Genomic DNA, 20,990 nt, shown 5'->3' with positions numbered 1-20,990 from the left:
TTCCATGTGAAACAATAAAAAGAATATTGCATGATATCAGCGAGTGTCGGTCCTTTCTATATGGATACGTGTGGGATGCTGGCCCTAGACACGTGCACCGCCAGCTAATACTACGGAGTGCTGACTGATCGACTTATAGAGTGGAGAGGGTGTCAGCAGTAACTTTGTATTGACGTCACTGATTATTTCACCCTTCCTCTCATCCGTCAGAACAATAACCCCCAAAAAACGGATCCTGTCTGTGGAGCATCGGCTTTGACTTGGTCAGAATTCAGTCAGTAATCCATCAGTATTGCTAAAGCCCAAAAAAACAGGAGTGGATCCAAAACATAGATGACACATGAATGAAATATTTGCATGTCTTCTGTGTTTTGTACCCACTTCTGCTTTTGGCTACCAAATCATAAGCCAATGATGCAAAATAGGGACCATGTTATGCAGGCCTTACAGCTGTTACATAGACAAGATCCGTTGTGCGTCTCATTTTTCCTTTCTTCTGACATCAGAAGAAGGGTCAATTAAATAATGATGTCAGCCAGGCTGAAAGGCAAAATAGTGGCCCAGTCATGAAGTGCAGAGGGTGGGAACAGCATGAGAAGTCCACAAAGAGGCCCTATGACATAGTGGTGTGGTGGAAGCAGCATGGGGAGACAACAGAGTGGCCCACTGACAGAGTGTGGAGGTGGCAGCGGCATCAGGAGGAGGCCACAGAGTGGCACAATGACAGTGTGGAGGTGGCAGCAGCAACATCAGGTGGCCACAGAGTGGCACAATGACAGAGTGTGGAGTTGGCAGCAGCAGCAGCATCAAGAGGAGGCCACAGGGTGGCACAATGACAGTGTGGAGGTGGCGACAACAGCAGCATCAGGAGAACACAGAGTGACCCGTTGACAGAGTGGGGAGGTGGGTGGCAATGCCGGTACCTACTGAAGATGGTGGGTGAAAAAGGGAGCACTTGGCTTTAGATGTGTGGCATCAGGCAGGTGGCAGTATCAGATTAGTAGCTGAGGCAGGTAGCCAGAAGAAACCATCTTGTCAAAGTGTTGGTGTGGCACCATGGATAATCTAGATTGATGCATCATGCATTGGTGGGTGGAAATCCTGGCTGATCCACGGCCGATTCATCTTGACAAAGGTCGGTCTCTCCACATTTTGGGTGGACAGGCGAGTTCTTCTTGGGCTAACTATGGCCCCCACCGCACTTAACACCCGTTCTGATGCCACACTACTGGCCGGGCAAGATAGCTTTTTCAGGGCAAGCTCTGCCAGTTGCAGCCACAAATCCAGTTTGGCTGCCCAATAGTCCAGCAGATCTTCAATGTGGAGTGGCAGGATGCTGTCCAAGTATGCCACCACCTGCTAGTTTAGGTCCTGCTCCAGGTCTAGCTGCTGCTGGTGAGTAGTTTCTTCACTATGCGGGTGAAGAAAGCTGCTCATCAATAACTCTAGAGCAGGGGTGCACAACCTTTTTTGGTCTGGGGGCCGCATTGTCACATCGCACTATTTCAAAGGGCCACAAAAAAAGTTAATCATTTCTTGTTTGCAGCAGCCTATTACACAAGCTAATGCAAAGTTACTGGGGAGGAATGATCACTACCACAATCATTCCTACCTCATTCACCTCTATCGATTATTGGTAGCACATTCCTGATTACACCTAAAGATGTGCTGACGATAATTGTACATCTTTCATCCTGATAAAATATGCAAATCAGACGACAAACGAGTGAGTCCTTGTTTATCAGCTGATCAGCGGAACGATTATACCGGCCAGATATCAGGAATGAGCGTTCCTATGAACATTTGTTCCCAGTAATTGTCCTAAATATCGTGCTATTTAACAGGGGCTTAGAGATTCCCTGGTAAAAAAATATTTTTAACACGTTCCTGCAGCATGGACCTGAAACAGATTCATACTCTCCTGCTCCCACTGCCTCTATCTTCCGGTCCCAGTGCTGTTTACATCCGGTTGGATATGGGCATATTCACTTGTACCTCTCCAGCCAATGACTGGCTTCAATGGTGATTAGTGATGAGCGTGAGGTGTCATATTCGATTTTGCGATATTTTGCGAATATTCGATTGAATATTCCTAGTTATATTCGTCGAAATCGAATATTCGCAATTATTCCAATTATTGCGAATAATATGCGATTTAATTAATCGTGTATTGCGATTTTTAGTATAGTATAAGGCAACGTTCTCCTATGACTAATTGACTATGGCTAGGCTAATATGTGTATTTTACGAATATTCTTAATATTGCTCTAACTTCGTCTTTTAGAATATTCGTAATATTCTAAAAGACGAAGTTAGAGCAATATTACGAATTTTCGAAAAATACACATATAGATTGTAATTTAGCTAATATAGTGCTATAATCCTTTTTTTTTTCTCAATTTTTTTTGCCTCTTATGAACTTAAGTTTTGTAAAATATGTACACTATTAAAAAAAATTACTATAGCAGTATATTAGCTAAATTACAATCTATATGTGTATTTTACGAATATTCTTAATATTGCTCTAACTTCGACTTTTAGACTATTCGCAATATGGCTCTAACTTCGTCTTTTAGAATATTCGTAATATTCTAAAATACGAAGTTAGAGCAATATTACGAAATTTCGTAAAATACACATATAGAGTCTATATGTGTATTTTACGAAATTTCGTAATATTGCTCTAACTTCGTCTTTTAGAATATTACGAATATTCTAAAAGACGAAGTTAGAGCAATATTAAGAATATACGTAAAAAGTTGAAATTGCTATTCGATTATTATAACTTGATTTAATCGAATTGCGATTTCAACTTAACACTGCTATATTCCGTATTCATTAATTCTAGCCTAATATGGAATATAGCAGTGCTAAGTTGAAATCGCAATTCGATTATTATAACTTGAATTAATTGGATTGCGATTACAACTTAGCACTGCTATATTACATATTAGGCTAGAATTAATGAATATGGAATATAGCAGTGTTAAGTTGAAATCGCAATTCGATTATTATAACTTGAATTAATCGAATTGCGATTTCAACGTAATTCTCAAATCCGACAGTACATTCTAGTATATGGAGACGTTCCCATGATCCTGTTCCGAGTTATCGGGTCACAAGAGACCCAAATAACCCAGAAACGCAGCAAACCGCAGGTCTGAATTGACCTGCGGTTTGCCGCAATCGCCTGGGTGAGATAAATATCTCGGTCAAATGCCAACTTGGTATAAAAAATTGGAAAAGTTGTCTTTTGCCGATATATTTCTCTCACCCAGCATGGGAATATGTAAAATGACACCCCAAAACACATTGCCCAACTTCTCCTGAGTACGGCGATACCACATGTGTAACACTTTTTTGCAGCCTAGGTGGGCAAAGGGGCCCACATTCCAAAGAGCACCTTTAGGATTTCACAGGGCATTTTTTACACATTTTGATTTCAAACTACTTCTCACGCATTAGGGCCCCTAAAAAGCTAGGGCAGTATAACTACCCCCCAAGTGACCCTATTTTGGAAAGAAGACACCCCAAGGTATTCCGTGAGGGGCATGGCGAGTTCCTGAGACTTTGTAAGAAAAAAAAATAAATCATAATTTTCCGCTAACTTGTGACAAAAAATTAAAAATTCTAGGAGCTCGCCATGCTTACATGTGGAATCGCCGTACTCAGGAGAAGTTGGGCAATGTGTTTTGGGGTGTTATTTTACATATACCCATGCTGGGTAAGAGAAATATCTTGGCAAAAGACAACTTTTCCCATTATTTTATGCAAAGTTGGCATTTGACCAAGATATTTATCTCACCCAGCATGGGTATATGTAAAAAGACACCCCAAAACACATTGCCCTACTTCTCCTGAGTACGGCGATACCACATGTGTGACACTTTTTGCAGCCTACATGCGCAAAGGGGCCCAAATTCCTTTTCGGAGGCCATTTTTAGACATTTGGATTCCAGACTTCTTTGCACGCTTTAGGGCCCCTAAAATGCCAGGGCAGTATAAATACCCCACATGTGACCCCATTTTGGAAAGACGACACCCCAAGATATTCAATGAGGGGCATGGCGAGTTCATAGAAGATTTTTATTTATTTTCTTCTCACAAAGTCTCCCTTTCCGCTAACTTGGGACAAAAAGTCAACTCTTTCATGGACTCAATATGCCCCTCAGCGAATACCTTGGGGTATCTTCTTTCCAAAATGGGGTCACATGTGGGGTTTATACTGCCCTGGCATTTTAGGGGCCCTATAGCGTGAGAATGTCTAAAGAATGTCTAAAGAATTTTACGCATTTGGATTCCGTGAGGGGTATGGTGAGTTCATGTGAGATTTTATTTTTTGACACAAGTTAGTGGAATATGAGAAAAAGTCCGCAGTGTGGACTTTTTTAAACGTGTCAGCTGGTGACAATAGTGTTGCCATCTGTGCTGTCAACGCATAAGTCGCGATAAGCCCAACACTCACCTAGGGACGTCCGCATTAAGAAATCACCTGGCCTCCCATCACCGAGCCCAGAGGGAGCAACACCTTCAGAATCCACAAAGCCACACTCCCTGCACTCCACATCCTGCCTCTTCTTCTCCTCTCTCCTTCCATTTGTTCTCCGCTCCACCTTCCACCGTGCCGTCGTTTCAATCATTTGGCAAAAGGCAGGCTTCCGTGGCCCAAATGTTTACATGTAAAAAGAGGATGATGCCGGATAACCCTCTTTCCAAATTGGTGACTGCAGGCTTGTCGGAACTGCTAGCCTGCCATATAAAATAGAGGCCTTTAGAAAATTTGTGGCCCTTGGCACACCACAATGGATGGTCCCTGGAAGGAAATATTTCTCCCAGAAGGGCATCATGGAGTTATATGGCCACGTTCAGAGGAAAGTGAATTAATCTCTGGCACACAGTGTCTGTGCCAATATACATCTGACCACAGACATGTGGTCTAGCAAACACAGGCAGTAAAGGTACATAACTTTTACTGCCCACTGGGCGAACATTCTGACGGCCTCCCTATCTGCTGCTCCGTCCCTCACTCTGAATTCCCCTCCTCTTCCTCTCTTGTTGGCTCCCACATGACGCCCATCGACACGTCATCTTTGTCACCTTCACCACCATAGACATTAGAGATCTCGGCATAGGCAGCAACAGCAGGGACCACCCTCCTTGGGCTGATCTGGGTAGTGTCGGCAGACTGCTGGTTGGTGACCGTTGATACCTCCTCTATCTGACCCGATGCCAAGAATGGCTACACATCGGTAAGGTCTTGTAATAGGGCTGTCTTTGGGGGTGCACGCAGCAGAGAGTGAAGAGGGTGCAGATAGAGAGGATGAGGAGGGTGCAGAAGAGGAAGGCTGAGTGAGCCACTCAACCAAGTCTGGTGCATCTCGCACACACCTTCTGCAACTTCCCACTTAGGCTCCGGCCTGGTGCACCTGCCCGACTCCTACCACCCCTGTGGAATGGCCTGCCTGTCATTTTCAAAATGACCCTGTGACAAAAGTTCCTATTGAAGAGCAGTATTTGTGGAAGACGGTATATCACACCCCTGCATCAATCAGAGTTTTTGGGGAGTAACTGGTATATCACACCAGTAGAAATTATTTGTTCCAATAGCGTTTGTCACTCTGTGTAGCTGTGGTATCGCAGCAGAACCGCTAACAAATGCTGCACTACCCAAATGCATTATATAGAAAGTATATTATTAGTATATCACACTTCTGCCTCAATCAGTTTTTTGGGGAGGCAACTGGTATAGCACACCAGTTGAAATTATTTGTTCCAATAGCGTTTGTCACTCTGTAACTGTGGTAACGCAGCAGAACCGTTAACAAATGCTGCACTACCCAAGTGCACTATATAGAAAGTACAGTGTGGGCCTGTATATTGGTATATAAACACCCCTGTTTTAATCAGTTTTTTTTTGGGGTATCAACTGGTATATCACACCAGTTGAAATAATTTGTTCCAATTGCGTTTGTCACTCTGTGTAGCTGTGGTATCGCAGCAGAAGTACAAACAAATGTTGCACTACCCAAATGCACTATATAGAAAGTATATTATTGGTATATCACATCCCTGCCTCAATGCGTTTTTTTGGAGGCAACTGGTATATCACTCCAGTTGAAATTATTTGTTCCAATAGCGTTTGTCACTCTGTGTAGCTGTGGTATCGCAGCTGAACCGCACACAACTGATGCACAATACTTTCTATGTTAGAAAGTATATTATAATTATATTATAAGTATACCACACCACTCTGTAAGTCACACCTATTGATCGCAAACCTATACCAGTGCTTAAAAAGACTTTTGTGGCCCTATTAGCTAGCGTTTGGCGTCCCTAACAGTACAGTCACTGACAAAAGTCTTGTCGCTTGTGTACAAATTGACCTGAAGTGCCGCTAAAATATATTTCTAATCAAGATTTTGTTACAAGAAATGGGTCATTTTAATCCCAACAGTTTTTGTAATAATGTTTCAGTGCAAAACGAAACTGACAAAAAGTATTCTAATATTCACAGCTTGGTAAAGCCCATTGAGTCAATTTTTGCCAAGACATAAGTGTTGTCGTCTTGTCATATTGCAACACGCCAGACCTGCAGGGTATTAGCGACAGTGAGGTCACGGTATGGGCAATCGAGGGTTACTCACTTTTCTGAGGAGAACCCTGGGCAGGCATGCAACAGTGAAAGAGAGGCAGACACTAGTTTCTCTGGGGCACACTCTGTAGATAGGGACCAGGCCTGATGGTGTGTGAGGTGCCCTGGATGTTGTAGGTGTTTTGAGTGCCTTAGGTAAGGTCACTTTAAGGATCGTGACGCCAGTGCCTGTAACGGTGGCACTCCGGTTTGCAGGAGGATTAAATGAGTACACAGTTGGTGAACCAAACGTTGCTTTACTTGATGAAACAGTCCAACTTTGTACATGTAGTTACAGAAGATGTTAATGCAGTCCTTTACAGTTCCAAATGCACAGCAGGTTTATGTAACAGCAGGTTTCAATCTTGCAAGATACTTGGAGGGTATACAGTTATGCTTTGCAGTGCAATGCTGCTCTATCCCCACAGCTATTCTAGCTGGCTGGATACCAAGGCCCGGATGCCTAATTGCTGGCTTAAATCCTTGTTATAAAATCCTTCCTCCAGTATTGGCACTTGACTAGGTTACAATACCTTCTTTTCCTAGCTGTCTTCACTGCTGGATGGGAAAGGTGGCTGCAAGTTTCTCACAGGAGGTGCTTTCCTACTACTGGGGTATCTCAACTGAGCTATCCTTAGCCTCAGGAGCTTCAGGCTGACTAGGTGACTCCTCTAGTCCCCTGGAATACACTCGGTCTCCAAGCAGGCTGAACTCCATCTAGCCTCCTGGTGCAACTAGAAACCAGGACTATCTAGCTGCATGTCAGGAGGAGGCCCTCAGCATATCCTGGGCTGGTGCCTTCTCACTTCTGTCTCTACAGACTCCTGACTATGACCTAACCCCTCCCTGTCTGGGCCTGGACATTTATACTAGGGGCTCCCTATCTCCCTCTAGTGTCTGGAATGTCTAATTACACCCAACTAGGCCTGAAAAGTATATAACAGGGAAACCATACATGTAAGAACACACAGAAAATAAATTACAATGCATGGATAAATACAATATCACTGTCCATTGTGAGCAGAAGTAACACGTTACCCAATTGACCCTTGTGTAGTGCCCACTCCTACCTAGCGGGACACTACAATATGAGCTTCACCTGTGACTAATAATGGATCAATTAGGTCTCAGGTGTGTATAAAAAGAACCCCAGTACACTAGACCTTCACATCAACTGCAACTAGACCTCTGCAAACATGCCTAAGATTCACCCGGAGACTAAAGTGTTGATTATCAAGAGGATGAAGACCAGATCCACTGTTGATGTGGCAGACACCTTCAAGTTCAGAGGATAAAAAAAAGATTTGAAGAGACTGGAGATGTTTTGGACAAGGCCAAGTCAGGCCGACCCCGCAAGACAACTGCTCGAGAGGACCGTTTGTTGGCTAGAAAATACAAGGCCAGCCCATTTTCCACTGCAGCAATGCTCCACGAGACCTGGTCAACTGGTCACCTGTGTCAACCAGAACAGTTTGTCGGATTCTGTCTCGAAATGGCCTCCATGGTCGAATCAGTGCCCATAAGCCAGCACTAAACAAAAGACAATTGAAAAACCGTGTCAAGGGCCACAGCCTGTTAAAAGGATGGATGCTGGAAAAGTGGCAGAAGGTGGATTTTTCTGATAAATCTTCTGTTGAATTGCACCACACTGGCCGCAAATATTGCAGGAGACCTACTGGAACCCGCATGGAGCCGAGATTTACCCAGACAACAGTTACATCCAGGGGTTACATCCAGTATGGGGGTGTGCGAGGGATCTGCAGGGTGGAAGTCAACATCAATAGTCTAAAATACCAAGAAATCTTAGCTACCTCTTATATTCCCAACCATAAAAAAGGCCAAATTCTGCAGCAGGATGATGCTCCATCGCATACTTCCATCTCCACATCAAAGTTCCTTAAGGCAAAGAAGATCAAGATGCTCCAGGATTGACCAGCCCAGTCACTAGACATGAACATCATTGAGCATATGTGGTGTAGGATGAAGGAGGAAGCATGGAAGACAAAACCAAAGAATATTGATGAACTCTGGGAGGCATGCAAGACTGTTTTCTTTGCTATTCATGATGACTTCATCAATAAATTGTATGAATCCTTGCCAAACCGCATGGATGCTGTCCTTCAAGCTCATGGAAGTCATACAAGATATTAAATTTGGATCTCACAGCACCACTACTTAATTTGCTGACATATTTTTGGATTTGCAGTAAAGTTATTCAATTTCTGTATAGGCAACAAAACATTTGTCTTGGCAAAATTTGACTTTTCTGTCTTGAGTAAAGGATAAATCTTTTTTTTCAGTGAAACAAATTTATTTCAGTGCATTAAACATCATTTGGGAGGGCTTTAGCTTTTCATAGGAGCTAGTTCTAACACCAATTGATTAATTAAAAGTCAGGTTAATAGCAGGAGTTTCTACAAAATAGAGAAGTGACAAGACTGCTCCACAAAGCAACCTCTCCCTACACTGGCAAAAGACTAAATATAAAATGGAGGCCAGATCGGGTTTATTTATAAGGTCGGGGGTATGTCCATGCGCTATAATGTCTTAATTGGCTGTCCTGTACCACCTAATGGATGTGTCATGGGTCAAAGTTCTTCACAATGTAAAAGAATATGGTGCCGGCGGACATCGCCATATGTTTGCCCGTTCGGCGAACCGCGAATGAGCGAAATTCACTGCGAACCGCAAGGCCATCTCTACTGTCAATGCATAAGTCGCGGTAAGCCAACACTTACCTAGGGACGACTGCCTTAAAAATGCACCTGGCCTCCCATCACCGAGCCCAGTGGGAGCAACACCGTCAGAACTCACAAAGCCACACTCCCAGCGCTCCATGTCCTGCTAAATACCCCGGGTCCAGGACGTCTTGCGGCAGGTCAGGAAAATCCATTTTAGAACATCTTACATGGCCATGGCTCGCCTTACTGACGTTCAGCGGCTACACCACCTGCCCATCAGACGTCTGATTTGTGACAGCCCGACGCACTGGAACTCCACCTTGTATATGCTTGATAGGCTGCTTCAGCAGCAATATGCCGTTAGCGACTACCTGTACAAACTCTGCAACAGGACAGGTTCTGTGGAGCTTGGTTTCTTTTCACCACGCCAGTGACTGCTCAGACTTCTGCGGCCATTTGATGAAATCACCAAACTGGTCAGTCGCAGCCAGAGCGCCATCAGTGACATTGTACCTTACGCCTTCTTTCTGGAGCATGCATTGCATCGTGTCATTGATCAAAACGTTGAGGAGCAGGAAAATGAGGAAGTTGCAATGCTGAATGAATTCCCAGGGGGCTACTCCATCTGAGACAAGTCAGCAGGAGTCTGAAGAGGAGTCAGAGGAGGATGGTGCCTGGGGGGAGGAGGAAAAGCAGGAGCAAGAAGAGCATGCTTTAAGCATTTCTGAGATCCCTGTTGTTGTCCGGGGCTGGGGGGAAACCAAGGGCGACATTATCCTGGACAATGATCAGGAGCCAGGCTACTCCACCTCTTCCATTTTATTGCAAATAGGGGCCTTCAAGGTCCAGTGTTTGAAGAGGGACTCCTGTATAAAAAGCATAAAGGGCAAGGACCATTATTGGGTGGCAACGTACTTAGACCCCTGGTACAAACACTAAATGGCAGACATGTTACCAGCATCACAGGGGGCTGTCAGAATGCAGCATTTCCAGGCCTTGCTGCGAGAGATGCTGCATTCTGCTGTTGCTGGCGCTAGCAGAGAAATTTCCACCCACAGCGAAACAGAAGCGGGTACCAATCCTACCGCGCCTGCAAAAAGAGGGCGGTTTGAAGATGTGTTGGTCACTTCTGATATAAGATCATTCTTAAAGCCAACCGATTGAGAGCTGCCCTCTGGATCCAGCCTCAGGGAATGCCTAGACCGACAGGTGTCCAACTACATCGGGTTAACGGCAGATATGGATGCTCTGAGAACACTGAGGAACCCATTGACTACTGGGTGTGCAGCCTTTACCAGTGGCCAGAGCTGGCACAATTTGCCATGGAACTCTTGGCTTGCCTCTAGTCGAGTTGCCTGTCCGAAAGGACGTTCAGCGCAGCAGGGGTGATCGTGACCGATAAGCGCACTCGCCTAGCTCACAACAGTGTTGACTACCTCACATTTCTAAAAATGAATAAGGCATGGATCTTGGAGGAATTCAATACCTATGACAACCACGTTTAATAGAATTTTCTCATGCCAACCCACACATAACCGCCACTACCAGAACAAAGAATGGTCCTTGTCTCATGTATATATAGTGGCATAAAATGCCTTTATCTGTCAGGTGAATGCCTAATTTTTGGGACCTCTACTCCAGTGGCCTACAGTAAAAATGTTATCCAGTGACCGCCTAATGTACCTCCAGCCACATCACAAATTTTTTTATGTCAGGTGAATGCCTAATTTTTGGGGTCTGTACTGGCCTAGAGTAAAATTTTTATCCACTGAACGTCTAATATTGTCACGGATGTAGTAGGGGAGAACACCAAAAGAAGGAAGGGGAAAGACACTAGGCCTCACCACTAGGGAAGGAAAAGGGTCACCACCTATAAAACCCTGCTCCTGGCCTTAACTCCTATCCGTATGGGAAACTTCTCGAGAGTTGAGATACCCATACACGGGAACCTAGAAACCCTGGTGACCCTCAGATGCCCTAAAGATATTTACAGGGCAGAGACCACCTGTTCCTTCCCTGGTGAACAAACTAGCATCTCACTGAGGCCAAGTAAACAACCGGGGGGGGGGGGGGGGGGATACAAACCACGACAAGCGGAACACTTAACTTCATAACTTCAGAGGATGAAGGATGAACAGGACTTAAACATGAACCACACTCCAGCTCTTCCAAGACCAAATTAAGCTATTCCAAGCAAGGAGTGATGGGAAAAGTCAGACTCAATAGGGCGAGGTAAAGGAGGTGTGGACATACCAGCAACACACAAAGTGAAACCAAAAGAGGCTGTCAGATCACTAATGAGTAGATAATCTTTCAGACCTTCTGAGACCTGTCACAGATGTGACAAATATACCTCCAGCCACATAATCACTTGTTCTTTTCTGTCAGGTGAATGCATAATTTTTGGGGTTTGTACTCCACTGGCCTCCAGTAAAATTGTTATTCAGTGAACGCCTAATGTACCTCCAGCCACATAATCACTTGTTCTTTTCTGTCCAGTAAATGCCTAATGTTTGGGGCCTGTACTCAAATGACCTGCAGTTAAATTGTTATCCACTGACCGCCTAATAAACCCCCAGCCACATAATCGCTTGTTCTTTTCTGTCAGATGAATGCATAATTTTTGGGGCTTGTACTCCACTGGCCTACAGTAAAATTGTTATCCACTGACCGTCTAATATACCTCCAGCCACAAAATCACTTGTTCTTTTCTGTCCGGTGAATGCCTAATGTTTGGGGCCTGTACTCCACTGGCCTGCAGTAAAATTGTTATCCACTGACTGCCAAATATACCTCCAGCCACATAATAACTTGTTCTTTTTTGTACGGTGAATGCCTAAAGTTTGGGGCCTGTACTTCACTGACCTGCAATAAAATTGTTATGCACTGACTGTTTAATTTACCTCCAGCCAGATAATCACTTGTTCTTTTCTGTCAGCTGAATGCATAATTTTTGGGGCCCTATACATCCGTGGCCTAAAATAAAAAATTTCTAGACTCCAGCAGGGCACATTTTAGAGATTTTCCCTTTAAGACACCTAAAAATGGCCCCTGATTAAAATACATATTTTTTGTGGGAATGTTGGCCATTGATCCCCCTCTGGTATGTCAATGTCCATGTTGTGGGACTATTTGTGCACTTCTAGTAAGTATTTGGTGGCTGCAAATATGAACTGAAGATTTTTCAGGTTCGCCTGCCATTACAGTAAATGGGGTCCGCCGTGAACGTGCAGTTCGCAAAAAATCCCGGACGATGTTCATCCATCACTAGTGAACATGCAACAGGCTATTTATGCAAGTGATCGGAGGGACTCCCTGCAACCATCTCCACTGCATAGTGCCACAGTGTGTCTGGGTACTCTGCCTCATCTTCCTCATCGACCTGTAACTCCTCTGGCTCCTCCTGCTCCTCCTCTCCTGTGTATAAAAACCACTCATTTCGCTATTAATTGCTTTTGCCCCAATCTCCTCCTCCTCCAGTTTAGCCCCCACAGGGTTCATGTGGCCGTGAGATCTAAGTGCCACGTCTCCAGTCCCCTGACCAGACAGATTTACCAGCATCTGTTCCAGGACATGAAGCAGTGGAATGACGTTGTTCATACAGTAGTCCTGGGGACTGACAAATAATGTGGTCTCCTCAAATGGCATAAGAAAACAGCAGGTGTCATGCATTAGCTTCCACTGGCTAACATCGAAGTTACACAATGGAGTACTCCTGTCTGCTTGGATCACAAATAAATCATTTATGGCCTTTCTCTGTTCGTATAGTCAGTTCAACATATGGAGCGTGGAATTCCAATGGGTACGCATATAAGCCTTTGTTGGGGGATGTTGTTCTGCCGCTGCAGCTCAAGTAGGGTGTGTTTTGCTGTGTACGAGTGACTGAAGTGCATGCAAAGTTTCTTGGCCATTTTTAGGATGTCTTGCAGATGGGTGGAAGACTTCAGGAACCGCTTGACAACCAGATTGGCTATTCTCTGGAGGGGCGTGTCTAAGTAACTACCTGGTTTTCACTAAAGCCTATAGTGGTAAGGATAGACTTGAGCCGTTAGGGTTGTTGGCAGGGGCTACTCCAGAGCAATCACCGAGTCAGTGGAAGCTTGTCCAGACAGACCTGGAGGTACCTGAGTAGGTACCTGAAGTATAAGTGTAGTAAGGCAAGCAGAAAACACAGGCATAACTACCATAAAGGCAGACCATGCTACTGCTATGGGACCCATCACAAGAAGGGGCCCAGTCTTAGTTGGGTTTATCCCTTCTTCTACTGGAGGTGAAAACTTGGTCAGGACTCTGCCCTCTAAATCTAAAGGAACAAAGTTTAGCAAATGAGGCAGTGGAAAAAATGGCCCAAGTGTCATTGAAAGAGGTTTAGAATGCAACAATGGATTCTGGTCGGCACTCAGGAGATTAGCAGTGCACGTGGCGGGAGCAACCCCAATGTCAATATGAAAAGAGTCCCAGCACTTCACTGTCTTCAAATTAAGGCCCAGGACGGGCCAAAATGCGCCCCTGTTACAACAATAATAAAAATAAATTCATAGTTTGAAGATAGCGCTGGGACTCATTTCATATTTAAAAAGGTTTAGTCAGAAACCCTTCTGTCCTATGTAGGGGGCCTGGTTTGATGCTTGCTATAGGGCCCTTACTTCTCTATGTACACCACTGGCAGAGACGTTACCAGTAGCAAAGGTGCAGGACAAAAGGATGCGGTAGAGATGTGGTCAGACAGGGAATAGGTCAGGGCAGGCAGCACAGGTTCTGGTCAGGCAATCCGGTTCGGCAACAGGAGAGTCAACGCAAGCAGGATGGGATCAGCAAGCAGTTCGGGATAAGCAGAGTCCAGGAACGAAATACAGGACAGCAACATAAGTGCTTATCAGGCTCTTTAGCAAAAGACAAGGACCTTGACCCTGAGGAGTCTAGGAAGAGGGCAGGGCCATTTAAATACTTGCAGGACAGCCAGGGTTGGTCAGTGAGGTCACCTTACCTAACCCACTCAGCCCAGGGAATGCTGGGCTCCGCCCTTAGAGTAATGGAACATGAAGCCAGCCGAACACAGGCAGTGACCAGGGCTGAGTGGAAGCTGTGGAGAGGAATCCTCAGAAGCAATGCACACACCCTGACAATGCCTATGACTGCAGCGGTAAGCTGGGGAACAGCGGTGCCCCGCAGCCGCTGTTACAGCAAATATTTTTTTTTTTTGCCGCTAATACATGCCAAGGACTTTAGAACATATAACTGCACCGCTGAATGGCAAATAGGCGCTTACTTTTTTCCACTTATACACTCCACAAAAAGCTTTAGAACATATAACTGCCCTGCTGAACAACAAATAATATATATTTTTTTGCCACTAATACATGCCAAAAACGGCTTTAGAACATATAACTGCACTGCAGAACAGCAAAGAATGTATATTTTTGCCACTAATACACGCCAAAAAGGGCTTTAGAACATATAACTGCACCCTGAACTGCAAATAGGCGCCTACTTTTTTCCACTTATACAAGTCACAAAAAGCTTTAGAACATATAACTGCACTGCTGAACGACAAATAATATATATTTTTTTGCCACTAATACACAGCAAAAAGGGCCTTAGAACATATAACTGCACCCCTGAATGGCAAATAATATATAATTTTTTGCCACTAATACATGCCAAAAAGGGCTTTCATTTTCTCACTTCAACACACAAAGGGTAATAAGCCCTTTTTTTCCCACTAATACACGCCAAAAAAATGTTTTAAAACATATAACTGCACCGCACAAGGAAAAATAAGATGTAGAAATATTTACTTGTAATAAACCCTATTAATGACTGCATCAAATAGCACTTGCACCCCAATAACAAGAACAGTTTGCTGCAATTACAGAGCTGTATAATGGCAATTTGGATCCCCAGTCAGTGCAGCAAGGTGTAATAGGATTGTTCCTATTACCCAGGCTGTAAACCCCCCTACTGAACCCTGTTCTGCTTCAATACTTTGGAATTATTCCTCCCTATCCTTTCCCTGAACTTCTATACAGCAAAATAAAAGTTTTAAAGTAATTTCTACCACTGTCCCTAGCACCTGCTGACGTCTCTCCCTGCTCTAAGTACACTGGAAAATGGCTGAATCCAAGATGGCTGAGGCTATTTATGGGTCTGTGACATCACAGGGCTGGCTGGCTGCTGATTGGCTACATGCAAGGCCTTGTGGGTGATCCCTTGTTCCCAGAGTTCCTTGCTCCATGTCCTAACACGTGCAGCAGCAGTTTTAGGAAAAAATGTGAATTGTTACCACAAAGCGTGAGGAAATTCAGATTCGGTGTGAATCGAATTTCTCTTGAAATTTAGATTGAATTCCACTTCGTCAACATCAATTCACTCATCTCTAATGACAACTATTAAAGCTTTCATATTAAAGCTCCCTAATAGCATGTTCAATAAAGAACAGTGAACATTTAAATAAATTTTGAAATGTTATCAGCCACATCTCTGCCTACCTTCAGTCACGTGAATCGTGCAGTGTTGTTTATTATACTGTGGCCTCTGCACACTCCATTTTGGCCTTCAGTTACCAGTCATGGAATACACAGGAAGTCTTGCTTGGCCAAATGTGGGGAATAAAAGCCTGACGGTAGTAATACTGTATAAGAGCACATATCCTAGGATCCGGGATGCAAGATACATATGAAAATACAGACTAAGTACATCATTTATAACACTTACATGATTTTTTTCTTACAGCATCTCAGACATGCTGAAACTATGTGAGGCTGATCCAGTGGATCTTCTCATTGATCTTGGATTTGGCATAGATGAACCTGATATCTGCACTAAAATTCCTTCTCGTTTTATCATGACACCTTCCGAAGCTAGAGGGATTACCACTAGAGTGTTTTTAGAGGCACAGAAAAGGCGGATGGAAATTGAAAATCCTAATGTGTGTGGTAAGTGTTTAGTCAAGGAGTCATGGAAAATGTTCTATATTAACCGTCCATCATTTGTGACTTTTTTTTAATAAAGAAATTGATAAAAAGAGCACTACTACTGCACAATTATGGTGGATTTATCAATGCCAATGAGATTCCTGCTTTCATTTTCCAAATGGGCTTGGGAAGAGATCAATAATCTGGTTGCTATAAGCAACAGCCACTCTTTTCCATTGCACTGGTTTATACAGAACAACATCTCTGCAATTTCTTCTCCGAGACATTTTTTTTAAACTAGCACTATGTACAATTTTTATAGTTGTGGTGTGTTTAATTAAATGTTCTCTTGAATGGAGCTTAGCCCCACCCAGGCAAGTTGATACTAGTCTTGATGTCACTGGGCCAGGGGTAAACAGTGAGAAGGCCGAGGCACTGCTGGAGAGATGCTGCCTTCTCAAACAGCTGATCAGCGGGGGTCCCGGGTGTCGGACCCCCGCCGATCAGATGCTGATGATCTATCCAGAAGATAGATCATCAGTTAAAACAAACTGTAGAACCCCTTTAAGTACATCATGATTAGCTTTCAACACCATCAGATCTGAGGAACACTATAGAGATACATACAGAATAAATAGACATGTTAGATACATTATATTGTAGTTCTTTTGTTGTAGACCGTATTTGGAATTTTTAGTTGAAATTCAAATACAATACTCCATTATTTCAAATTCCTGTACATCAGAAAAGCTGAGATTCTGTTGCTCCGATTTCATTCCTTTAATGGATAAAATATTTGGAAGCCGAATACTCTAAAGTAGGAGATGGCCTCCATTCCCAAATTATCCTCAATTCTGCACTGAGAACCTTCTTTTATTGGTTTCTTCTTTTGTCCTTTGTCCTAACAAGTTCACATTTTAACAACTTAATAGAAATAAAATATATCTTCTTATACTTTAGGCCGTTTCCGGCAACTGGAAGTCTTAGAACAAGTGACAAGTGCATTTTCCTCATTACTAAATGATATTCACACTATTAAACATAAGGATAGTCCGAATGCAAATTCTGAGAGAAAATCTAAACTTACTCCAGAGAGGAGAAGAAGAATACGACAGCTTCTTTGGAAATTTTCTAAGCAGGTGAAAATAGTTGACGAAAACTTAAGCCCTACTAAAGCAGAACCTGAGGTACCTAAGGAAGACCAAAAGCAACCAGGGAATTTCAAAGATTACAGTAACTTGAAGGTCTTCAGAAAGCAGAAACATAGTGCTGCAGAGTGCAGTTTGGTGACTTCGACAGCTAGTGACAATTGCAACAAGCTACCTGATGGGCAAGAATCTGAAGCATGTTCACTTTCTACACCTATGAAACAATGTAGCCATCCTGACATGAAAAGCAAAATGACAACACTGAAGGACTCAAGGGTGGTTTCCAAAACATTACAAAAAAATGTTCAACAAAGACTCCAACCTCTATATCCAGAGTCATTTGAAATGGAAGAGGTAAGCATTGAAGAATATTCATATGCCAGAAGGTCTTATATTTTTCACTTTAGAATGCATGTAAGCAGATATGAGAATTCAGCACATACACTTGTTATATAAATAAGTATATTAGTAGCCATAGTTGAGGTAAATTCTTTCATTTCTGGTCTAATTCTAATGAAGATTTCATTTTCTCATGAACAAATGTGGCCTGAATCGAAAGTGCTCAGATTGACCTGAAAAGTTGTTTAAGACACTCTGAGCTCTCCAACCCCCTTTCAGGCTCTTTAATGTTAACACAGCATTAGTAATGACATTAAGTGACAGTGACGATGTCTTTGGGTGAATGGATGGGAGGCGGTGTTAACAAACAACCTGTTTAAAAACATAGAGCACTGTCTGGTTTTTATCTTAAAATTAAAAAAATGTTCCACAAATTATCCTTTTTGGAGGCAGGTACCTTCTTTGTCTTCTGACTTTTAAAATGGTGACCACTATTTTGAGAGATTCATCCAAAATGAATTGCAGATTTGTTTGCGATCCAAAATATTGGGAAACATAATTAATTTGATTAGTTTAGAATTAATGCCCTCATCTCTATTAGTAACACTTCTGGAAATGTTTAACTCAGTGAAATAATCAAATAATGCTGAAAATTAATGAGACTTTAAGAGCAGAATAGGCTGAACTGTGCATTAGATGTTTGTCATTTGTTAAAGCTGAGCAAGTATGTCAGCTGCAAGTAATGCAAATATAAATCTACTAGGTCATCTTATTTTACTTGGCTATATAAGCACATAAATACAAGCACTTGCTGACTCTTTGGGTTTAAAACAAGTTAAACCTACAGATGGAAAGAACAAATAAAAAAAATAAAAAAAACGATTTAAAAAAAGAATACATCACATGACAGAAAATCACTATTTTGGGATATTGAAAAAGATACTGTAGCTTATAGATTAACACATTCATGCAGCCTGACGTTTATAAACATATGAAAGTGTTATTGAAATAAACATAGCTGACATTGAGTGCATAAAATGGCCACATGGACCACAAGCACAATAGACAGGACGTCAATGGAAGAGTTTAATAGGCATGCTCTATGACCTGTGCAGAGGTCATTCAGCAAGCAAGGAGAGTGAATAAGCTGTACCCATGACCTCATATGAACGGTCTATCTTGTGTTATCTACACAAAGGTTTTATCTTTTGTTTTAATACTGCTTTTGATAATAATGAGATTCCTGCTGAAAGCGACCTCTAAAGAATTCGAACTGTAAGGGGAAAATCTATAGGATTTTAGGACTAATAAATATGAATGATAACATAGAAAAACTAAAAAGCACCAAGAATTCTCAAAGAAACTTTTCAGATAAAAACTTACTTAATAGATTATCTGAGGGAGTGGGATAACCTCCATATGAACACACTATATGGAGATTTATCAAGACTGGTGTCCACGTATACCAGTCTTGATGTCAATGCACTGGGGTAAGATGCACCTAATGTGCCCTGCTGTGGCAAGCTTGATCTATAACATGCCAGTTTCTGGCATAAATTATAGTAAATCTGGTGGGCTGTCCTAAGCTCCCAGCCCTCCCGCTTAGCCCCACCCCCTTTTCTAGCTACTTTTGAAAAGTGGTGAGAACCTTTAAAAGTTGCAAAATATGGTGCAAATATAGTGTGTACCATAATTAGCGACTTTTTTTTACACAACAGTGGCCTAAAACCTTTAATAAATCTCACCTATAAGCCTCCATCAATAATTCAGCCTTAGGCCTCTTTTACACGACCATGGTTTGGTTCCGCATACAAGCCACATTTTTTGCGGCTCGGGTGCGGCCCTATTTACGTCAATGGGGCCTCAAAAGATGCCGACAGCACTCCGTGTACTGTCCGCATTCGTTGATCCGTTCCGTGGCCCAGCAAAAATTATAGATCGTGTACTATTTTTGTCCGTTTTGCGGACGAGAATAGGCATTTCTATAATAGGCTGTCTGTTCTGTTCCGCAAATTGCGGAAGGCACACGGGTGGCATCCGTGTTTTGCAGACTGCAAAACACAGCATATTTGTGTGCAAGAGGCCTTAGGTTTATCTCGGTACAAAAAAGGCAGCGAGGATAGTTACCAGGGCTGCTCACGCTAAACCAGATGATGTAATATTTGTTCTACATCACCACAGGCATCATAAATTGTATCACATCCTCACTAACTAAACAAAAATATCAATGGAGCAGATTTATCAAAACTGGTGTAAAGTAAAACTGGCTTTGTCACCCATAGCAACCAATCAGCTTCCACCTTTCATTTTTCAGAGCTCCTTTGGAAAATAAAAGGTGGCATTTAATTGGTTGTTATAGGCAACTAAGACAGTTTTCCTTTACACCAGTTTTGATAAATCCCCCCCAGTGACAAGTGAGCTATCAACATGGGAAAAACAAAAAAGGGGAAATCCAGACCAAATGAATTTAGGCCATTCTCTAGTAAACTTAAACCCGGAGCCATAGTTTATACTACTAAATTGTAACCACTAAAATGAATATTCATTGTCAACAAATATGGCGACAGCATGTGTATATAAGTAATGAATGGAGGAAATAGCAGTAACGCAATGCATCAACTATAATTCACTCTTGAACAGCAGGTTTCTTTCACAGCATAACAGGAGCTGTATCTGTGACATCAGCATTCAGTGTCAGCAGGGATGGACTGGGAATTTAAAGTGCCCTTGGAAAAAACTAAAAGTGGCTCCATGTTGTGGGTGGGTCAAGCAATACCATATTGTGGCACAAAATGCTTCCCCAGTTGAACCAAATACTACAGTGCAGCACTATATACTGCCCTATAAGTTTCCCCTCTGTGATGTCAAGTGCTAGCTGCCACTTTCTGTTCTTCTTCACCAGTTGCCTCAAGATGGCAATACAGTCAAATTCAGGAGTTCACCTGCAGTCACACTCCTGGTATAAGAATACTTGACCCACCTAGTCAAGTTAATTAACTTATAAGTGTCATACCATTATTTACCTGGCTGACGGCCATGAGTAGGACTCAGGTGACACCCTGCACATCGACCCACAGGGAAGTTTACTTGTGAGGTCTATGGCCAATCTATGGCCTGGGTGTCAGCTGTGATATACTATACAATTGACTGCCTGCTGAGACAGCCATTAAACCCATTAGAAACTGCAGTCAGTCATAACCTCTGCAGCTGCATTGTTTAATAGAGGGAAGTTTCTCCCTATGTAAGCCCAACAGACTCACCATGACATAATTATGGG

The 20,990-nt window shown here is 42.8% G+C and overlaps 1 protein-coding gene across 1 annotated transcript in view; it reads left to right on the top strand.

The window, feature by feature from the left end:
• Positions 1-20,990, top strand: part of ITPRID1 (ITPR interacting domain containing 1) — a 144,560-nt gene that overhangs the window by 21,525 nt on the left and 102,045 nt on the right. The window contains exons 3-4 of the mRNA XM_044295460.1: positions 16,045-16,247; positions 17,187-17,728. Coding sequence (XP_044151395.1) covers positions 16,045-16,247; positions 17,187-17,728 — 745 coding nt within the window. The remainder of the gene's footprint in view (positions 1-16,044; positions 16,248-17,186; positions 17,729-20,990) is intronic.

The sequence above is a fragment of the Bufo gargarizans genome, chromosome 5 (assembly GCF_014858855.1).
Source record: "Bufo gargarizans isolate SCDJY-AF-19 chromosome 5, ASM1485885v1, whole genome shotgun sequence".
Classification (NCBI taxonomy): domain Eukaryota; kingdom Metazoa; phylum Chordata; class Amphibia; order Anura; family Bufonidae; genus Bufo; species Bufo gargarizans.
The sequence above is the reverse complement of the archived record's forward strand: the minus strand, read 5'-3'. Positions and strand labels throughout refer to the sequence as shown.